This window comes from Myotis yumanensis, unplaced genomic scaffold (assembly GCF_028538775.1).
Source record: "Myotis yumanensis isolate MYYU_CA2020_CCGP unplaced genomic scaffold, mMyoYum1.0.hap1 SCAF_21, whole genome shotgun sequence".
NCBI lineage: Eukaryota > Metazoa > Chordata > Mammalia > Chiroptera > Vespertilionidae > Myotis > Myotis yumanensis.
The window spans coordinates 14,058,292-14,076,929 of record NW_027223772.1 but is presented as its reverse complement, the minus strand read 5'-3'; the positions used below and the strand labels follow the sequence as shown (position 1 = coordinate 14,076,929).

Here is an 18,638-nt window from a genome sequence, read left to right as displayed (position 1 = left end):
TGACGTGATCGCCCGGCACACACAGTTATTGGAATAGTACTGACCCCTCCCTGTGCTGAGCGATACTGCTGTGCGGCCTCTGCGGCCTGTGCATAACTGGCGATTTGCGTTTCTTAAACGCCTCCCCGCCCCGCCCCCCCCCCCCCCGCCCCCCGCTTTGCCACCCATCCCCCAGCCATCCATTTGCTCTCTGTAACTATGAGTTTGTTTGGTTTGTTCATTTATTTGATTTTAGATTCCACATAGAAATGAAATCATGTGGTATCTGTCTTTCTCTGTCTGACTTTATTTCACTTAGCATAATTCCCTCTAGGTCTATCCATGTTGTTGAAAATGGCAAGATTTCATTCTTTATTTAAATGTCAGATTTATTAAGGTATAACTTACATACAGTAAAGTACAACTGGATGAGTTTTAACAAATGCAGTGTTGGAACCATCACCAGGCTGGATAAGATACTATCACTCAAAGTTCCATCAGGCCACTCACTGCCAGGCTCCCTCCAGGCACGGCAGCCCCCAGCCCGGCACAGCCCCCAGCCCGGCACAGCCTCCCAGCCCGGCACAGCCCCCAGCTCGGCACAGCCCCCCAGCTCCGCACAGCCCCCAGCCCGGCACAGCCTCCCAGCCCGGCACAGCCCCCAGCTCGGCACAGCCCCCCAGCTCCGCACAGCCCCCCAGCCCGGCACGGTAGCCCCCAGCCCGGCACAGCCCCCAGCCCGGCACGGTAGCCCCCAGCCCGGCACAGCCCCCCAGCACGGCACAGCCCCCCAGCCCGCACGGCCCCCAGCCAGGGAACTGGCCTCAGCCCTTTAACCCACCAAACACGAGATGCAGCGGGAACAGGGCTGTGATGAAGCCCCTGGTGCGGAGGAGCCAATGAGTGGCCTGGTGGCACAGGTCCTGGTAACATTTAAACGGCCCGTTTCCCAGCTGCTGGGCCTTTTCACTTTCTCAGTTGAATCCAACATCCGTGGGATTTAAGCCATTTCATCCTTTAAGGGAATAAGTTCCAAATAAGGCTGTTTATACTGGAGAAAAAAATGTTTTGCACAAACATCCTCCTTGGGCTCTATCACAGGTCTAATAAATGTCTGCTTCTTATAAAAGACTAGTGGCCCAGTGCACAAAATTCGTGCACATTGAAAGGGAATTAATTAGAGGAACATAATTTGGACTCACTATCTAATATCAATAATATGTGAGCGTGAGGCAGTTCGAATTTCTGAAATTCAATGGCATGAATTTTGGCTATTACTTTGCCAAATAAATGGAATTTACAGATATCATTTAAAAGAGCATTCAGCTTCATATTAAAAACTCTGGCTACCAAGTCAGGTCTGCTTTCAACTTTTTGCCAGCATTGTAAATTGTTTGCAGTATCTGCTCATTTGGGGTTGCATGTCATGGTTATGAATAAATCGGGCTTGCCACACTTCGTTACAATTGCCATAGCATCCTGATATCGCTGCTGCATATTTCTGGGACTACCCTCAAAAGATGATGGAAGTATTATCATTTTACCAATCAGCACATTATCACTTTCAGATCTAGATTTGAGATAATCCATCAAACCACTATATTTTTCAACTCTCAACTTAGATTGGTTTGCTTTGATGAAATTTATCTGATTGGCCTCCATTTTTGAATATGAATCCACGATAAACTGTTGAGTTAATTTTTCTGCATTTAAAATAGGGTTGAACATGTCCCACACAGAAAGATGAAATCCATAATTACTGCATTTGTGTGACTCATGTCCTTACATTTTGTCTAGTATTATTGTCGATTACCCTGTTGTCTCTGAGTCTTAATGCAATATCTGTTCCCCAGCCTTTTTCACCATGTGGGAAAAGAATAGGATATGTCATCACATCTAATGTAGGAAACAGGATATTGATTTGTTTCATTTTAGTGGCACTTGGATTATTGGGATCTCATTTACAATGAATGAGCAAGTTCCTTTCAAAAGGAGGTTCTCCATCTTCGTTTCTGAATATGACAGCAACCTCGGTTACACGGGGAAAGTTATATCTACCTGGGTCACTGTTACGATCATATTTAATCGCCATTGTTACTTCTGTGGGAGCAATACCTTTTGCTGCTGCTTCAGATTGGGCTTCCTTTTCTACCTCATGTAGCATCTTGTACGATTTTGTTAATTCATTTATTTCATGCATGAGGTTGTTGATGTTGATCGTGAGTCTTTCTGAGCAGCCCTGGTTTTCTGGCATTGCTAATCTTTTACTTGTAGCTTTGGCTGTATCCAAAATATAGAGTTGAGCAAACTTCCCAGAAACACCATCCAAAGGATGTAAAGTTCCAATACGGTGATAAACTTGTCCGTATATTCTAAAACAGTATGGCCCATATCCTGATGGCGATGCAATATTTGCACCCATGAAGCAAAAGCAAAAGAACTATTTATGGAACATATATTTTCCATGAAATTTTTACTGTCAGAATCTTCGTTTGTCATTAATCTTTTTAAATATGCTGGGTATTCTGGAAATTGTATATCATTTGGACAGACTTTCCCTTCGCTACAACATCGAGTAAATTTCCCATTGGATGGTTTTTCATCAGAGAAATCTAGTGATAGGCAAAATTCACATCGAACAGTCATTCCACCACAACTATGTTCGGGGATTGCATCCTCATGTACTCCATTTTTGCTGAGAAGGCAGTTCCTACCAGTATTGGTAGTACTTGTTGATGACTGTTCTCTAGACATATTCTATCATTGCCACCACCTTCTTTCAACTTCAAAGGCACATTGGTCTTTAGACATTTTCTGTTGATGACACCGGTGTTTTTGGCATCAGAGCAACATTTTTCCAGTAGCTGGTCTTCAGATACATTCTGTCACAGATGCCGCCTTCTTTCAAGATCAGACGCAAGTTGCTCTTCAGACATTTTCTGTTGATAACACAGACATCTTTTGGCTGCAGAGCTACGTTGTATCAACAGTTGTTCTTTAGACATAGTCCCACCTCTCTACTGTCACGGTCTGAGATGCAGGTGAATGAGAGTCCTGGCTGTCAGGCCAATGAGAGCTGTCTGACCAAGGGCTGATTCTGGCTGATTCTGGAGGGCGGGTGGAACTTCCTCCTCCCTGCTGTCAGTTTCCACAGCTGTGATAAGGAAGCTGTATGACAGAGGGAGCCACGCTCTCCAAGCTGCCCTCTCTCTCGCTCCGTTCTATGTCCAGGGGCCTCCTGCTCTGCCAAGTCCTCCAAACCTTCTGCTCTTCACCTGCTCTCCTGCTCTGCTCTCTGCCAGCGAAGGTCCCGGGAGCCCGTGGGCATGGCTTGGCCAGCCTCGCCTCCCGGGGCCAGCAATGGTCCTGGGAGCCCACAGCCACAGTCGCCTCCCGGGGGCGCTTTGACACCTGCATATGCAAATTAACCTGCCATTGTTGTCAGGTTAATTTGCATACTCACTCTTGATTGGCTGGTGAGCATAGTGGAGGAACGGTCAATTTACATGTTTCTCTTTTATTATATAGGATTCCCTAGGCTAAAGAAACACTGCCCTGCAACAATGCTAGTCTTATAAAGCCCACACACTTTGAGTACATTAAGCTTCTGAGAAAGTGTTAGTTTTTGCTAACAAAAATGACAAAATAATGAAATATATAAAATATGTTCTATTTTCCTCTATTCATTTCTTGAGTTAAAATAATACAGCCCTGGCCAGGTAGCTCAGTTGGTTAGAGCATCATCATGATATGCCAAGGTTACAGGTTCAACCCCCAGTTGCCAGGACTGACCAGCAGTCCCTGAGCGACGGATGAATGACTACTCTGACACACATTTCTGTGAAAGAGAGGGCTAAGGGAATGCTTGGCTATAGGAACCAAACAGGCCCATTTGCATGACTCCTTAGGCTTTTATTGTAACAACAGCTTGAACTAAAATTAACTATTAGATACTATCATCTGGGTAAGCATCCTTGAGAAGACACATGCATCCTTTAAATAAGGACGTTTCGAAGTCTAAACATAAAGAGTCTAGCAAAACACTTGGGGGCTCAGACTTCTTTGGAAAAGTCAAGGAAGGGCTGCCGCCTTAAGCAAGGTCCCCTAGAGGCCTCTGACCTTTCAGAGAATCCTCCCTACAGGCTTTCCAACCAAGTCCCGTGTTTCCCCACACCCAGTCAGGGCACATTCAAGAATCAATTAGTGAATGCATAAGTAAGTGGAGCAACAAATCCATGTTTCTCTCTTCTTCTTGCTATAAAATCAATCAATAAATTTAAAATTTTAAAAAAAATTTAAATAAAAAAAATCACACAAAAATAAGTTTGGCAAATGAATCCTCCCAAATATCTTTTCAGCTACTTGGAACACTTTTTACAGCTATTATCCAGTGTATTTATGTCTGGCTACTCTAGACTGAAAAATAAAACACATTTACACAAAAAGGTAGCATTAGGTGTGAATTCCCTGTGATACTTGCAACAGTCGTGGTTCAGATGAAAGCACTGTCCTGTGATGTTTGAAATTCAAATAACTTTTATTTAAATTGTAAACACAATTCTTAGAACTGCATTAGTAGCCAAAACCCTTTGTTATAAAAAGCCTAAAGAGTATTTCTGGATAAGGCAGTAGTTCTAGGTTAATAAGACCAGATCTGACTTGACACTTTATCCAGTAGAGAATGGAAAAAAAAATAGGTTTACAGAAAACATTATTTACATACTTAGAGGCCCGGTGCACAAAATTCATGCACTCGGGGGGAGGGGTCCCTCAGCCCGGCCTGTGCCTCTCACAGTAAAGGAGCCCTCAGGGGATTTCCGACTGCTGGCTTAGGCCAGCTCCCAAGCTGGCCTATTCCGGCAGTTGGATATCCTTAGCACTGCCGCCAAGGTAGGAGAGGCTCCTGCCACCACCACTGCGCTCACCTGGCTTCTGGCTAAACGGAGCTCCCCATGTGGGAGCTCACTGACCACCAGGGGGCAGCTCCTGCATTGAGTGTCTACCCCCTGGTGGTCAGTGCGCATCATAGCGACCAGTCGTTCTGCTGTTCGGTTGATTTGCATATTAGACTTTTATTATATAGGATGTATTCAGAGGTAAACATTTGGTGACAGAAGAGACTTTTGTTGTTGTTAATCCTCACCTAAGGATATTTTTCCACTGGTTTTTAGAGAGAGTAGAAGGGAGGGGGAGAGACAGAGAGAAACATCGATGTGAGAGAGACACATCAATTGGTTGTCTCTTACACATGCCCCAACTGGGACTGGGGTTCGAGCCTGCAACCAAAATGCATGCCCTTCACTGGAATTGAACCTGAGACCCTTTAGTTTGCAGGCTGGCTCTAAACCAGCTAGGGCCTCAGATCCTTCTTTATCCTCAATCTTGAGGCCAGATAATACTTTAAATGTTCCATATCAGCAAGTGATCCTCTACAAGTGGTACATCTGCAGACATACTGATTGTTACTGTAGGAAAGAGGGGAGTAGCTTTGGTCAAGTTCAGATACCTCAGTGTAAAGTTAGCTGAACTGGCTCATTCATCTCTATGGTAACAGCTTCCTCTTCTTTAACGGCATTACTTATTTGCGACAGCTTAATATTTCCATTTTCAAGTTCCCCACTTGCAGAAAATGTCACTCCGTCTTTTGCATAGGAACTTACACATTGTTCAACATCTAAACCCATTAACTTAATTTCATAGTCTGAAACCTTTTTTTGATTTGGAGATTCAAACACCAGTGCCAAGGTGTCCGCATTATCAGCAGCCCTAGGGTGATGATGTTTTAATTGCCAGCACGTTTTAGTATTTTGGACATGCTGGTGGGGGTCACAGTGGTACATGCCAAAGCCCTCGGGATGCAGGGTGAGACGTGGGACACGCCCCGGCTCTGCACGTTCCCTGCTGGGGCTGATGTCCTGTAGGCCTCTCAATGAGGCCCTTCAGCACCTCCAGCCCCCTTTCAAGAGGGAGCCCTGGACCAGGGGCACACGTTGAATATGGTGGTGGAGTCACAATAATGCAATGTAGCTGGAGGTGAAGGGAGGGGGAGATGGAGCTGGCATAGGCATCGCAGGATGAGAGTGAGCAGGCTAACGCAGCGGCGAGAGCCTGAGAGCAAGGAAGATCACTGATCTCACTTTTATGACTAATATCCCATTGTATAAAATACCACATTGTTTCTATCCATTTGTCCATCAATGGATACTTAGGCTGCTTCCACATCTTGGCTATCCTATATAATAAAAGCCTAATATGTAAATCAACCAAATGGCGGAACGACCGGTTGCTATGACATGCACTGACCACCAGGAGGCAGATGCTCAACACAGGAGCTTCCCCCAGCCCACAAACCCCAGGCCAACCAAGGCAGGTGCTAGCAGGGCCCCCCCCTGATTGCCCTGCCGGTCGCCCTGCAGAGGGAGGCGGCCAGCGGCAGCAGCGGGGGCGGGGCTGGTAAGTGGGAAGTGCCAGGCTGGCCAGGGCAGGTGCCAGCAGGGGCCCCCCAATCATCCTGCCAGTTGCCCCACAAATCAGCCCTGACTGCCGGCCAGGCCTAGGGACCCTACCCATGCACAAATTTCATGCACCAGGCCTCAAGTTGTAAATAATGCTGAAATGAACATAGGGGTGCATATATCTTTTCTAATTAGTGGTTTGTTTGTTTTTTCTTTGAATAACCAGAAGTAGAATTGCTGGGTCATAGGATAGTTCTATTTTTAATTTTTGGAGGACACTCCATAGTGGCTGCACTGCAACCGAAAGAACCCAGGTTCGGCTGCCTGCCGCAAAGAAAGCCAGCACATCCCGAGGCAGGTGACAATGGAGAGGAAAGTGGTTTATTTGAGTGCCCACATCTCAAGAAGATGGAAGACTTTTCCCCATCCTCAAAAATCCATCTTAAGATTTCAGTGCAGGCAGGGGTGTTTATAAGGAGGGAGAGGGAAAGCAGGGGGAGGGGCTGTGGACATGAAGGCAGAGTCCTGGCTGTTCCCAATATGGATTCTCATGGTCAGCATCCTTGAATTGGCCATCTGTGTCTGGGCAGTCAGCAATAGCAACAGCCTTGAAGGTCAGGCTGCTCCTTAGGTTCACACAGAAACTGAACTGTAAAGTATACCAAGCACAAAATTTTTAACATGCAAGCTCTAGTTCTGAGAGAAATATCAGGTTAGAGTAACAAGTTGGGTTTAACATCTACTGAATCAATATGGGTAACTTTATATAGGTAGAGTGTGCTCATTACGTTTCTGCACCAATTTACAATCCCCCAAATCCCAAGGGGTTCCTTTTCTTAACCTCAACAACACTTGCTGTTTGTTGGTTTATTGATAATACCCATCCTGACAGGTGTGAGGTAGTATCTCATTAGGTTTTGATTTGCATTTCCCTGATGATTAGTGATGTTTAGCATCATTTCATGTGTCTATTGGCCATCTGTATGTTTTCTTTAGGGAAATATCTACTCAGGTCCTCTGTGCATTTTTATTTTTGGCTTTTAATATACATTTTATTTTTATTGTTGAGGGTACTGCAAATATCCCCCATCCTTCCTCCCTCCCTTAACCTCTCTCTGCCCATTTTTAAATCAGATTATTTTTATAATGTTGAGCTGTATGAGTTCTTCATATATTTTGGATATAAATCCTCTATCAGATATATCATTTGTAAATATTTTCTCCCATTCAGTAGGTTGCCTTTTAGCTTTGTTGATGGTTTCCTTTGCTGTGCAAAGCTTTTTAATTTGATGTAGTCCCATTTGTTTATGTTTGCTCTGTTGTCTTTGCCCGAGGAGAAATATCCAAAAAGTTTTGCTAAGGCAAATGTCAGAGTTTATTGTCTATTTCTTCTAGGAGTTTTGTGGTTTCAGTCCTTATATTTAAGTCTCTAATCTATTGAGTTTATTTGTGTGTATAAAATGGAAGAAAGGGTGGAATTTCATTTTTTGGATTTTACTGCATAGTTTACCCAGCACCATTTTTGAAGACTGTCTTTATCCCATTTTATATTCTTGCCTCCTTTTTCATAGATTGACCATATAGGTATGGGTTTATTTCTGGGATCCTTATTCTAGCCCAATAATCTGTGTGTCTGTTTTTATGCCAGTACCATGCTGTTTTGATTACTATAGCCTCTGTTTGAAAGTTTATTTTGTCTGATATAAGTATTGGTACTCCAGCTTTTGTTTCCATTTGTGTTAAATATCTTTTTTCATCCTTTATTTTCAGTTTGTGTGTCTTTCTATCTGGAGTAGGTCTCTTCTAGGCAGCATTTGTTCAAGTCTTGGTTTTTGTTTTGTGTTTGATTGACTCAATCACCCTGTCTTTTGATTGGAACACTTAATCCATTTATATTTAAAGTAATTATTAATAGGTATGCAGTTATTGCCATTTCATACTTGTTTTCTAATTGTTTTTATATTTCTTTTATTCCTTTTATATTCTCTTGCTATTTTCTCTTTTATGTTGATGACTTTCTCAGTGGTTTTCAACCTTCTGGCCCTTTAAATACAGTTCCTCGTGTTATGACCCAACCATAAAATTATTTTCATTGCTACTTCATAACTGTAATGTTGCTACTGTTATGAATCATAATGTAAATATCTGATATGCAGGGTGGTCTCAGGCGACCCCTGTGAAAGGGTCGTTCGACCGCCAAAGGGGTTGAGACCCACAGGTTGAGAACCGCTGTTCTATAGTGTTATGTTTAGATTCCTTTCTTTTTATTTCTTTTATGTCTCTTAGAGATTTTTGGTTAGCATGTACTGTATATATACCAAGCTGTATTTATAGCAGTCTATTTAAGTTGATTTTCTCTTAAGATTGAACACATTCTAAAATCACTAGTTTTTACTCACCAACATACATTTATGTTTTTGTCACTTTCTTTTATCTCTTTCATGTGTATACTTGAATCTATTGTTGTAAGTACACATGATCTTCCTACTTTTGTCTTTAACCTTTCTACCACTGCTTTTATTGTTTGCCTTTGTTGGTAAAAATTTTTTCTTTCTATATTTTCTTTTCTTTTTTTTTAATCTTTACTTTTCTACTTAAAGTCCCTTTAACATTCTTGTAATACTGATTTAGTGGTGATAAACACCTATAGTTTCTTTCTTGCCTGGGAAACTCTTGATCTCTCCTTTTATTCTAAATGATAGCCTTACTGGATAGAGCAATCTTGGTTGTAAGTTTTACCTTTCATCACTTTGAATATTTTGTGCCATTTCCTTTTGGCCTTCAATTTCTATGTTGGAAAATCAGCTGATTGTCTTATGGGAGCTCCCTTGTCCATAACTAGTTGCTTTTCCCTTGCTGCTTTTAAGATTCTAACTTTTGGCATTTTAATCATGTGTCTTAGTATGGGCCTCTTTGGGTTCATCTTCTTTGGGACTCTGTGTACTTCCTGTACTTGTATGTTTTCTTTGTCAAGTGAGATAAGTTTTCAGTCATTATTTCTTCAAATAGGATTTCAATCCTTTTCCCTCTTCTCCTTCTGGGACCTCTATTATGTGAATGTTGTTACACCTGATGTTATCCGAGTTCCCTTAAACTATCCTCATTTTAAAAATTGTTTTTCACCCTAACCAGTTTGGCTCAGTGGATAAGAGTGTCAGCCTGCAGACTCAAGGGTCCCAGGTTCAATTCCGGTCAAGGGCATGTACCTTGGTTGTGGGCACATCCCCAGTAGGGAGTGTGCAGGAGGCAGCTTATAGATGTTCTCCTCTCATTGATGTTTCTAACTCTCTATCCCTCTCCCTTCCACTCTGTAAAAAAAAAATCAATAAAATGTATTTTAAAAAGTAAATAAAAATGGTTTTTCTTTTTGCTGTCCAATTGCATGTGTTCTGCTACCTTGTCTTCCCCTGCTTCATCTAGTGTACTGTATATTCTTCGTTTCAGTAATTATATTCTTCAGTTCTGAGTCGTTCTTTTTTGTTTTCTATCTCATTTTATATGTTTTCTATCTCTTTGTTGAGGTTCTCAGAATTCATCTATTCTCCCATAGGGCAAGGAGCATTCTTTTAACCAGTGTTTTGAACTCTTTTGTTTGACTTCCTGTGTTTCTGTACATTAGGTAGATCTGCTACATCTCCCAGTCTTGAGAGAGTAGTATGGATGTATTCTGTAGGGCTCAGTGGCAGTCTTCCTGGTCACCTGAGCTGGATGCTCGAGGGGTGTCTCTTGTAGGTTGTGTTGGGCCTCCTGTTGTGGTTGGGCCTTAACTGCTGCTGCTGGCACATCAGTGGGTGGGGTTGACCCTCACGCAGACTGGCTGTGAAGGCTGGCTGACTACAGTGGACCAGCTGTTGTGCAGGGGCTGTCCCCATGGAGGATTCATTGTGTTGGAGCTTCTGATGCCAGCCAAAGCTGCCTTTCAGCATGTCAGTTGTGGAACTGGTTGGATGGGGCTCTGGTACAGTCTGGATCTTGGGAGGGCAGTCAGCTACCACTTATGCCAGACTTGGGGGGTTGCTTGGTATAAGCAACAGTTATTTGTATCGACTCCCACTTATTTTAGGCTTGGAGGTGCTTGAGAAGCTATGCTAAGAACCAAGGCCAGGTGCCACTTGTGCCAACCTTCAGATTCTTTGGTGGGCTCTGTGATGTGAGATGAGGCCAGCTGCCGCTTGGCTTTTGGTTGCTTAGTTGGAGATATGTTACAGGCAGGTTGGCCACCACTTATGCCAGGTTTCAGGTCAATTATTGGGAGTTACTGTATAAGCTGAGATTGGTCACCACTTGTGCTGGGCTTGGGGCCCCTTGCAAGGAGCTACAGTGCACGCTGAGGTCGGCCGCTGCTCAAATAGGGTTTGTGGGCCTTTGGGTGAGTCTCACACAAGTCTCGGTAGGGCATCTGCCACGTGTGTGGGGCTTGCAGACGTTTGAGAAAATCTGCAACACAAGACTAGAGCACTCTGTGAGGTTTGCAGATTTGGGGGAAAGTCTATAGCACAAGCTGGGGTGAGCTGCTTTTGTGGAGTAGCCACTGGAAAAGGCTTGGGCCAGGCAAGCAGTTGGGGAGAACAAGGTCTCAGGGAATCACCAGTGAAGGGTGAACAGTATGATCCAGGTTAGTGGAGCGCACAGATTTGGTGTCCACCCATACCTGGCCAGCTGGGTGGGAGAGCTCAACAAAGGAATAGCACCTGCCAGTATTTCTAACCTCCCAATCCCCACCCTTCCAGCCACGGTCCTTAAGTATGTCCATTTACTTCCTCCCCATACATCCCTGGCACTTTTCAAGCTGCTTGCCCCTGCACCAGTGCTTAGAGGATGTGTTTGTGAGCAAGTGAGTCTATCTATGCGTGTGCACTTTAAGAGCAGCACCTCCTTCTCTAGCAGCTCTTTTTCATGGACAGAAGCCCTGCTGGTTTTCACAGCCAGAAACTATGGGGACTTCTCTTCTGACTCTGGCGCTCTGGGCGGGGGTCACTGGTGTGGGAGCGGGCCCTGGCTCCTCAGAGGGAACCTCTGCAGTAGAGGCACCCCTCCTGTTCCTTAATCGGCAGTGTGATTAACTCCCCAGTCCCCATCTCCATGCCCACCACCAGTCTCGATGTGGTGCTTCCTTACAGCCTCAGTTAGAGGACTTCCGTTCAGCTGGTCTTCAAGGGGTTGTTAGTAATGACAGTTCTGTAATTTAGTTGTAATTTTGATCACGGGAGGAGGCAATCGCAGAGTTTACCTACTCTGCCATCTTGACCAGAAGTCTTATTTTTTAATTTATCAGCAGTTTCACAATTCTAGGCTGCTTAGTGCAGATGAAAGGCTATTTCATTTTCTCCCAAAATAATTTCGGAACGTTTATTCTCAAATAATCTCCTGTTTTCAAACCTAGTACAGTTGACTTGCTACCTGTCGCCATGTGGAGAGCAGAAAAGACCTTCCTGATGCTGCTCCTCATGGCAGCCGAGAGAGACTCATGAAAAGGACCTGGGGCTTGCAGTTAGGAGCTGGCCAACCAGAGCCTACGTCCCCATGTAAACAGCTCAGAATGTGTCTGGAGAGGCAGGGCACACAGTGGGAATAATGTGTTACAGAGGACCAGAGAGGCAGGGCTTCCTCCACACACCCTGCGGTCCCACTGCCAGCCCTGGCCACACGCTGTGCCATTTCTGACTCATTACTGCACTTCTGTTTGCTCATCACACTTACCTCTCAGAGATACAGTACCTGGCAAGACTGAATTCAACCAACAGTACTTTCAAAGCCAACACCACACACTACCTGCCTGACAAGCACAAACCAGTGACACTGCAATCCTGCCATTTCCTCTGTGACAAGCACGCCAGCAGAGACGGGGCAGGGTCTGGAGACGCCGGTCTCTGAGGATCTGAGACCTCAGCAGCTGCTACTTCCAGCGCCAGGAGGTCTGGGCATAACAAGCCTCTCCCTGCTCAGCCCCCACCTTCCATTCCAAGGCTGAAAGGCACAGGTCAAGACAAAGGAAGAACTAATAAGAAAGAGACCAAGGATAAACCAAATGACCAGTCTCCAGGGAAATTAAATAATCACTCTTTATTGAAAATAAATAAGCCCTCTTACTTACAGGAAAATAGGAAAGTAAACTTTTTGCCTCCTGGCCTCTGAGACAGAAACCACATTCAGAACATGTTCATTTACAAAAGAAAGATTTGTAGATTATCAAAACTGAAATCTAGGCATTTCTATATACATTGTTTCTCTGAAAAATAACAACTAAAATTAGAAATAATTCATGTCAAAGGTCACAGGTTAGAAAACCGATTTTTCTTGAGGCTCATTTTAGCAAACCCTCCAGGTCTCCCCAGATCTTCCCACTGAAAGGCCACGTCCCGAGAAGGACCCTCCCTGCCTCCTGCTCTGACACTGGCTCCCCGCAGGGGCAGGGCCGGGCCCTCACCATGACTGGAAGGACAGCAGCCACACTGCTCCCGTTTCCACAGACGAACGACCTGGCTCAGCAATCCGCTCTGGAGCAGCAGAGGGCTCGGCACCTTCCCCAGGGTCTTCCGGATTCACAGTGCTCAGAGGGCTTCCAGAAAGGCTCCATCAGCAAGCCCCGATGCCCGCCACGGGACCTGCAGCCTTGGTGCCACAAAGGCTGCTTCCCATGCCCTCTACGCTGCCAACGTCCCAATTAAACAGCGTTACAAATACATTAGGCCAGTGAAAAGCTAAGAAGAGGGCCACAACGTTGTTCAAACCTCCCCTCCTTACCCCAAATACAAACACACAAAAGAACCCTTCTTATAAATTCAAGTTCATCATCTGAGAGGTTGAAGCCTCTAGCGATTCTTCTAGCTCCAGGGCACACTGACTGTACGCTTCCAGATGTTTTCTCCAGATTTCAACTGGAAGGAGAGAGTGGCACAGCTGAAGAACAGCAGGGACAGTTGGGAAAGTCTCCACTAGAGAGCATGCTGCTCAGCGGGTGTCCCCGGCACAGGCCAGCATGGGCTCCACCCCATCTCCCACGCACCCCGCCCCAGTGAGCAGCAGCCATCAGCCTGGGTGCTGGCTGACCCTGACCACCTCCTGCCGAGGGTACAGCTATCCTTGCAGCCACCTTGTCCAGGGGCTGTCTGACCAGAGGTCTGTTTGAGACACTCATTGACAAGTCCTTGCAAATTCGGGTCTGAGAACACCTCTCAGACAATGGCCAGACTTAACCGGGCCTTCCTCAGCCGGTGCCCAGCACCGGGACTTTTTAATCAAAGTCCAGGAAGACTCGAAGGACACTTGGCCCAGACACAGACCCTCCCCAGCACTCACTGTAGTGTGGCTCTTCTGTCGTGGGAGAAGCTGGGGGGCCGCCTTCTGCGGAGCCTCTGGGGCCCTGTGCAGGCTCCTGACGCGTGGTCTCGAGCATCGTCTTGTACGCCTCCCGCGCTGCCATTGTCAGCTCAACCATCTTGTGGAACTGGTCCTTGGACAGAAGTGAGGGCACAGATGATGCCCCTGACCACAGAAAAAAATGGGTCTCCTGCAAACCCTCCACAGAGAAGGGTGCCACCCCGAGAGAACAGGGCGCCTGAGGCACTTGTGTGGCAGCAGTGAGCCCAGAGCGGAACTTGGAATCACATTCCGTCCATTCTCTTAAGGAAACAAAGGCCACTGAGGCTGAGGGGCCGCTGGGCTGTCTGGGAGCACGCCGTGTCCGCCTCCCCCCAGGCGCAGCCTGTTCCCGCTCACCTGGGCCCCGTCGTAGCTGAAGATGCCCACCACACTGACAGGAACAGCTTTGTTCAAACTGCGCCCCAGAGCCTTGCGGTTGAGAGCGAACACAAAGGGAATGTTCTGTTCACAGGCGTAATCGATGATGGTGTGCAGGGTGTCATCCAATCCACCTGTCCGAGGGAGGGCACGGGAATGACAGGAGAGGTGTCACATGGGCTGGTGGGGACACTGGTCGCAAGAGCTTTTGTTACACACTGCAACACGGCCAGCTCCCTCTGACTCGCCAGCCACAGGGAAGAAATCACTCTCCAAAGACAACTCCTTCGTGGAATGGATGGGTCTATGCTGAGTCAACAGCTGCGTGACACCTCATAGTCTTAGCAAACATCACTGAGCACTCAGCAAGGCTGGGCCACCACTCTGCCTGCCTCCCGTGGGAGCTGCTGTAACCTCACAAACACACAAGAGGGGAGGCAACGGCCCGCTCCGAGGGGAGTCAGCAGCAGAGAGGTCCCTGGGCACCTATCCCACATCACCTCCCCTCCAACCTGAGCACACATGGGCCTGGCGCCTGTGAGGTACTAGCCAGGGCCGCTGCACAGGCCGCGCGGGGAGAGGCATTGCGAGCTTCAGCAGAAGGTGAGGAGCTCTGTGCAGGGTGTGCCTGCCAAGCCGGAAACCTGGCAGGGGTTACCACCACCCAGAGCACGGAGCCTGTGCGGGCTGCACACCGTAGCCAGCCAGGACGCACAGTAGAGAAACGACTCCACTCCGGACAGCAGCCAAAGGTGAGCACAGGCAGGAACCGACGCATTGGCAGACCCACAGAGCAACCTCCACTGGCTAAAAACACCACAGAAAACTTTAAGCGAGACATCTCTGCTCCTGGGCAGGGTGATCCCACTCCACCAGGTGTACTGGTTAATAATGCGATTTTGTGATCAAAGAAAACATGATAATTTCAAGAGAAACATCAAAAGTGCTTTATTCAAAGTACAGACAGTCCTTGGGTTACGTCGGACTCAACATACGTCGTTTTGTGGTTATGTCACCATCTTCCATTTATTTATAAAAAAAGTTCTGTCATTTTGACGTATGTACGTATGTGCTTTATGTTTTTTCCTATTTATTTGCCACAAGTAAAGGTCAGGAATTGTTATCTTTCTTTTAAATTTCTTTTACTGTTTCACTTCATTACTGCTGTGTATGTGCTCCATGTGAGTGACACAGGTGCTTATGTAGGTGGGTTCCGACTTAGGGCGAAAATTGCATTACGTCGAGTCGTAGGAAAGGATCTCCGGCATAACCCGAGGACCTACTGTAATGTCCATCGCTAGCTACACGTTTCCCCATCTTTCAGGTAATCTGTGGGTACCGTCCCAACAGAACTTTTCTTGTTTTGAGGCAAACCATTCAAAGACCCAATTTTCCACTTCTTCGTACGTTTTGAAGTGCTGCTCAGAAAGTGCGTGTGCCATCGATCGGAACAAGTGGTAATTTGAAGGAGCAAGGTCTGGTGAATATGGCGGGTGGGTTAATACTTCCCAGGCAAGATCTTTTAATGTGTCTTTAACTGGTTTTAAAGTGTATGATGGTGTGTTATCATGAAGCAAAATTACTTTGCCGTGTCTTCTGGCCCATTCTGGTCATTTCACGATCAAAGTGTGGTTTAAATTGATTATTTCTTGTTGGTAGCTATCAGTATTAATGGTTTCACCTGGTTTTAGAAGCTCATAATACACCACACCTTCCTGATCCACCAAACGCAGAGCACTGTCTTCTTTCCGAAGTGATCTGGCCTTGCAGTTGATGTTGATGGTTGACCTGGATCAACCCATGATTTTGTACGTTTGAGGTTCTCAAAATAAATCCACTTTTCATTGCCAGTCACAATTCGATGCAAAAAAGACTTTCTTTTGTGCCACTGAAGCAACATTTTACTGATGACTTTTCCGTTTTCCATTTGTCTTTCATTCAGTTAATGTGGCACCCACTTTCCTTCTTTTAAAATCTTTCCCGTTGCTTGTAAATGATCGGAAATTATTTGCTGAGCAACGTTTAATCTTTCTGCAAGTTTGTTTTGAGTTTGACATGCATCTTCATCCAATAATGCTTGTAATTGTTGGTCTTCAAACTTTTTCGGTTGACCTGGACGTTCTTTGTCTTTCATATCGAAATCATCACTTTTAAAGGGTTTAAACCAGCGTTCACAAGTATCTTGAGCTGGAGCCTGTTCACCATAAGCTTCCCGAAGTATTCAGCAGCACTTTTCTTCAAAATAATGAATTAAAACTTCCCACAAATGCTCTTTTTTTTGGCACGAAAATCAACATTTTAAGCGTAAAAATATCTATGATGTTAACACCTTCAGCGAATTTGACATATGAAGTTCTAAAGCTTGTTGTCAATATCGCAAAATAGCATACATATCAAATCGCATATATATATCAACATATGTGTAACTCCATCTAGTGAAAAAAAAAACCACATTATTAACAGATACACCTGGTACATTGGCCTAAAGCTCTGAAACACCATGACTTACTACAAATAGGATTTTTTAAGAATAAAAAATATGAAAAAAATACGCAAGTAAAAAGAGCATTTTGAAAAAGGAAATACGTTTTGAAAAAGCATCCCAGGCACTGAAAGCATGCTCTGCGGCTACAGGAGCGTGAGCACGGGAGCAGAGGCAGAAGAGGGCCCAGAAATGGCCTGAAGACGCAGGGTGAGCCGTGCAGAAGGGACCACTGGTCAGCCCCTGGGAAGAGCTGTCTGAGACTGAAATACATGCTACACAGACCAAATGAAACATGGAGAACAGGGAGAAACAGAATGTAAAACATGTTCATTACCTTGGAGGCGAAGGTTGAGGACTGACATAAAATCTCGATGTGATAAAAACGTAGGAATAAAAACTACTGACACACAAACATACTGCCTGCATGGTCAGAAAAAGGTGGAGAGAAAACAGGCTACTGACAAACCAGAAAAACATATACCACTCTCAACCAAAGGGCCAACTTTCTTGTTACACAAAAAGGTACTATCTATGCAACACAGATCAACTTCCCAAAAGAATATGAACAGCAGTTCACAGAAAGTGCCCTGCTCTTAACCAAGTGAGGATGCACGACCTCCCCCGAGGGCGGGGGGCCAGGAAGGGCAGGCCGAGCCGGTGGGGCCACTGTGACACATGCCCATGCCCTTCCATTCTCCAGCTGGAACCTACGGAGATGGGCACTGACCGACAGGTGTGAAGTCTGCACACCAGTGTGCCCTCTGCAGGAGGCCACATCTCTCTGTCTGTCTCACACACACACAGCGCTCATACACACACACAGCGCTCACACACACACACACACAGCACTCACACACACATACACAGCGCTCACACACACACAGTGCTCACACACACACAGCGCTCATACACACACACAGCGCTCACACACACACACACCAGCACTCACACACACATACACAGCGCTCACACACACACAGTGCTCACACACACACAGCGCTCACACACACACACACAGCACTCACACACACACACACAGCGCTCACACACACACACACAGCGCTCACACACACACACACAGCGCTCACACACACAGCGCTCACACACACACACAGCGCTCATACATACATGTGGACTATTGATGATACATACAAATATGGCAGTGGTGGCTGACTGAGGAGCTGGTGGGAATTGGGGGTTTTGCTCCTCAAAAGAAAGTAATGAAATGACGAGCCCACCCACACTAGTGAGCTGCACGGCATAGTCACCGTGCTCTTTGCTCTGCACAGACCCCTTCCCGGACAGGGAGAAGGTTCCCGGCACCTCGTACCCCGGAACCAAGTACATGATTTCTGAATTTCCTTTTGAGAGAGGAACTTCCCTAGTGCACATCCCCCACTAGGTGGGAATTGGAAACTCATTCTGCCTGGTGTGCCCGGGCAGGAACTTTCAAACCCCACCTCTACTCCAGATCTCCCAGAAGAGCATGAGAGGTGATGAGGACTCAACCTCTGAGGACATAAACTTCCAAGAAACACACCAGTTCCAGGCAGGCTGGGAAGAGGGGAGGCGGGCAGAGGTGGGGTGACGGGTATGTTCCTGAGATATAATTACAACTCATCACCGCAGACTGACGCCTAAATATCGCTGAGTCATCTCTCCCTCTAGGGGTCTCTGCCTCTGGTCCACCCCAGCCCTGGGGTTGACACAAACGCTACGTGAGTGGTGTGCTAACGCAGCGGCCCACTGCTGCTGTCCTCAGGAAGACCGGCTTGTGTGGTTGGACTCTGGCTCGCAACAAAGCTGGGTTTAGAGAGGGCTCCTATCTGACCAGAGTGCCTACTGGGCCTCTGCTGCTTGAGGAACTGAGCTTTATGCTGAGAGAGAATCACTGATTGGCTGCCTCCCGCAGCACGCCCCACACTGGGGATCGAGCCTGACCTCTTAGTTCATAAGTCAACGCTCAATCATGGAGCACA

General features: G+C 46.1%; 1 protein-coding gene and 1 pseudogene across 17 annotated transcripts in view; both read right to left on the bottom strand.

Moving 5' to 3' along the window:
- Positions 1–803: 803 nt before the first annotated feature.
- Positions 804–6,201, bottom strand: LOC138998970 (proliferating cell nuclear antigen-like; annotated as a pseudogene).
- A 6,276-nt stretch (positions 6,202–12,477) lies between these two features.
- The window catches only part of SECISBP2 (SECIS binding protein 2), a 32,587-nt gene continuing 26,426 nt past the window's right edge, over positions 12,478–18,638 (bottom strand). For 15 of the 17 annotated variants that reach the window (XM_070400909.1, XM_070400911.1, XM_070400912.1 and 12 more), the window contains 3 exons: positions 14,154–14,308; positions 13,734–13,887; positions 12,478–13,312 (listed from right to left, as the gene is read on the bottom strand). In XM_070400909.1, the coding sequence (XP_070257010.1) occupies positions 13,209–13,312; positions 13,734–13,887; positions 14,154–14,308 (413 nt within the window). In that variant the 3' untranslated portion in view covers positions 12,478–13,208. The other 2 variants (XM_070400916.1, XM_070400917.1) reach the window with 2 other exon arrangements.